At 68.7% G+C, this 1,104-nt stretch overlaps 1 protein-coding gene across 1 annotated transcript; it reads left to right on the top strand.

Annotated features, from left to right (window-relative positions):
- Positions 1-38: 38 nt before the first annotated feature.
- On the top strand, positions 39-877 carry LOC112123538 (transferrin receptor protein 2-like; the record flags this gene model as incomplete). Its single annotated transcript, XM_024222142.2, has 2 exons — positions 39-305; positions 737-877. Coding segments are annotated over 2 exons (408 nt in total), but the record flags the coding sequence as incomplete, so codon positions are not given.
- Between the last annotated feature and the right edge of the window lie 227 nt (positions 878-1,104).

The following is a 1,104-nucleotide window of genomic DNA, read 5'->3' as shown; positions in this document are numbered from 1 at the left end:
CCCTGCCCCCCCCACCAGCTCTGCCGGTGCCCCTCACTCCCGACCCGCAGCCCCCCCGGTTTACCCTGTCCCCGCAGGACGCCCGCCCCTACCCGTTCCTGCACACCCAGGACGACACCTACGAGAACCTGAACGGGATGCTCTTCGGGCGCCTGCCGGCCGTGGCTAAGTCCGTGGCCGAGGTCGTGGGGCAGCTGCTGATCCGCCTGACCCACGACCACCTGGTGCCGCTGGACTTCGGCGCCTACGGAGACGTCCTGCTGCAGCGGATTGCGGAGTTCAACCCCTACAGCAGCGAGCTCAAGGTAGGGGGTTGGGGGCAGGGATCCAGCCCCACAGCTGCCCCCAGGGGGATCCGGGGCTCGACTGATCTCCCCGGCTCTGGGAGGGCAGTGGGGGCTGGTGGGTCAGAGCAGGGGAGGCTGGGAGCCAGGACTCCTGGGTTCTCTCCCCGGCTCTGGGAGGGAAGTGGGGGTTGGTGGGTTGGAGCAGGGGGGGCTGGGAGCCAGGACTCCTGGGTTCTCTCCCCGGCTCTGGGAGGAGAGTGGGGGCTGGTGGGTAGAGCGGGGGGGGGCTGGGAGCCTGGACTCCTGGGGTCTCTCCCCAGCCCTGGGAGGAGAGTGGGGGCACAGATCCGGGAGCGTGGAAGTTGGGGGGTTGGAAGGCCCCATGGAGGGACAGGGGCTGGGTTGCATTCCTCCCCCCCATTGATCCCTGTCCCCCCCCCGCCCCACAGAGTCGCGGCCTGACCCTGCAGTGGCTGTACTCGGCCCGGGGCGACTACACGCGGGCAGCCGAGAAGCTGCGCCAGGACATCTACAGCTCGGAGGAGAAGAACGAACGGCTCAACCGCATGCACAACGTCCGCATCATGAGGGTGAGCCTGGGGGGGCTGGGGGATTCTGCATTGTCCCGCAGCTCCCCTCCCCCCCTGCATGCACCTCCCCAGCCTCGCTGCCTGCCGTTAGCCGGGAACATGCGCCTTTGAACTGCGCGGACACATGCAATTACCTGTTGCATGCATCGGCGCATGCATCGGACCTGGCCCGTGTCGGCGCATGCATCGGATCTGGCCCGTGTCAGCGCATCCATCGGACCTGGCCC

This window comes from Terrapene carolina, unplaced genomic scaffold (assembly GCF_002925995.2).
Source record: "Terrapene carolina triunguis isolate 2854851 unplaced genomic scaffold, T_m_triunguis-2.0 Scaffold18929, whole genome shotgun sequence".
NCBI classification, from domain to species: Eukaryota; Metazoa; Chordata; order Testudines; family Emydidae; genus Terrapene; species Terrapene triunguis.
Note: the sequence above shows the minus strand (reverse complement) of the source record. Positions and strands in the feature narration are given on the sequence as shown.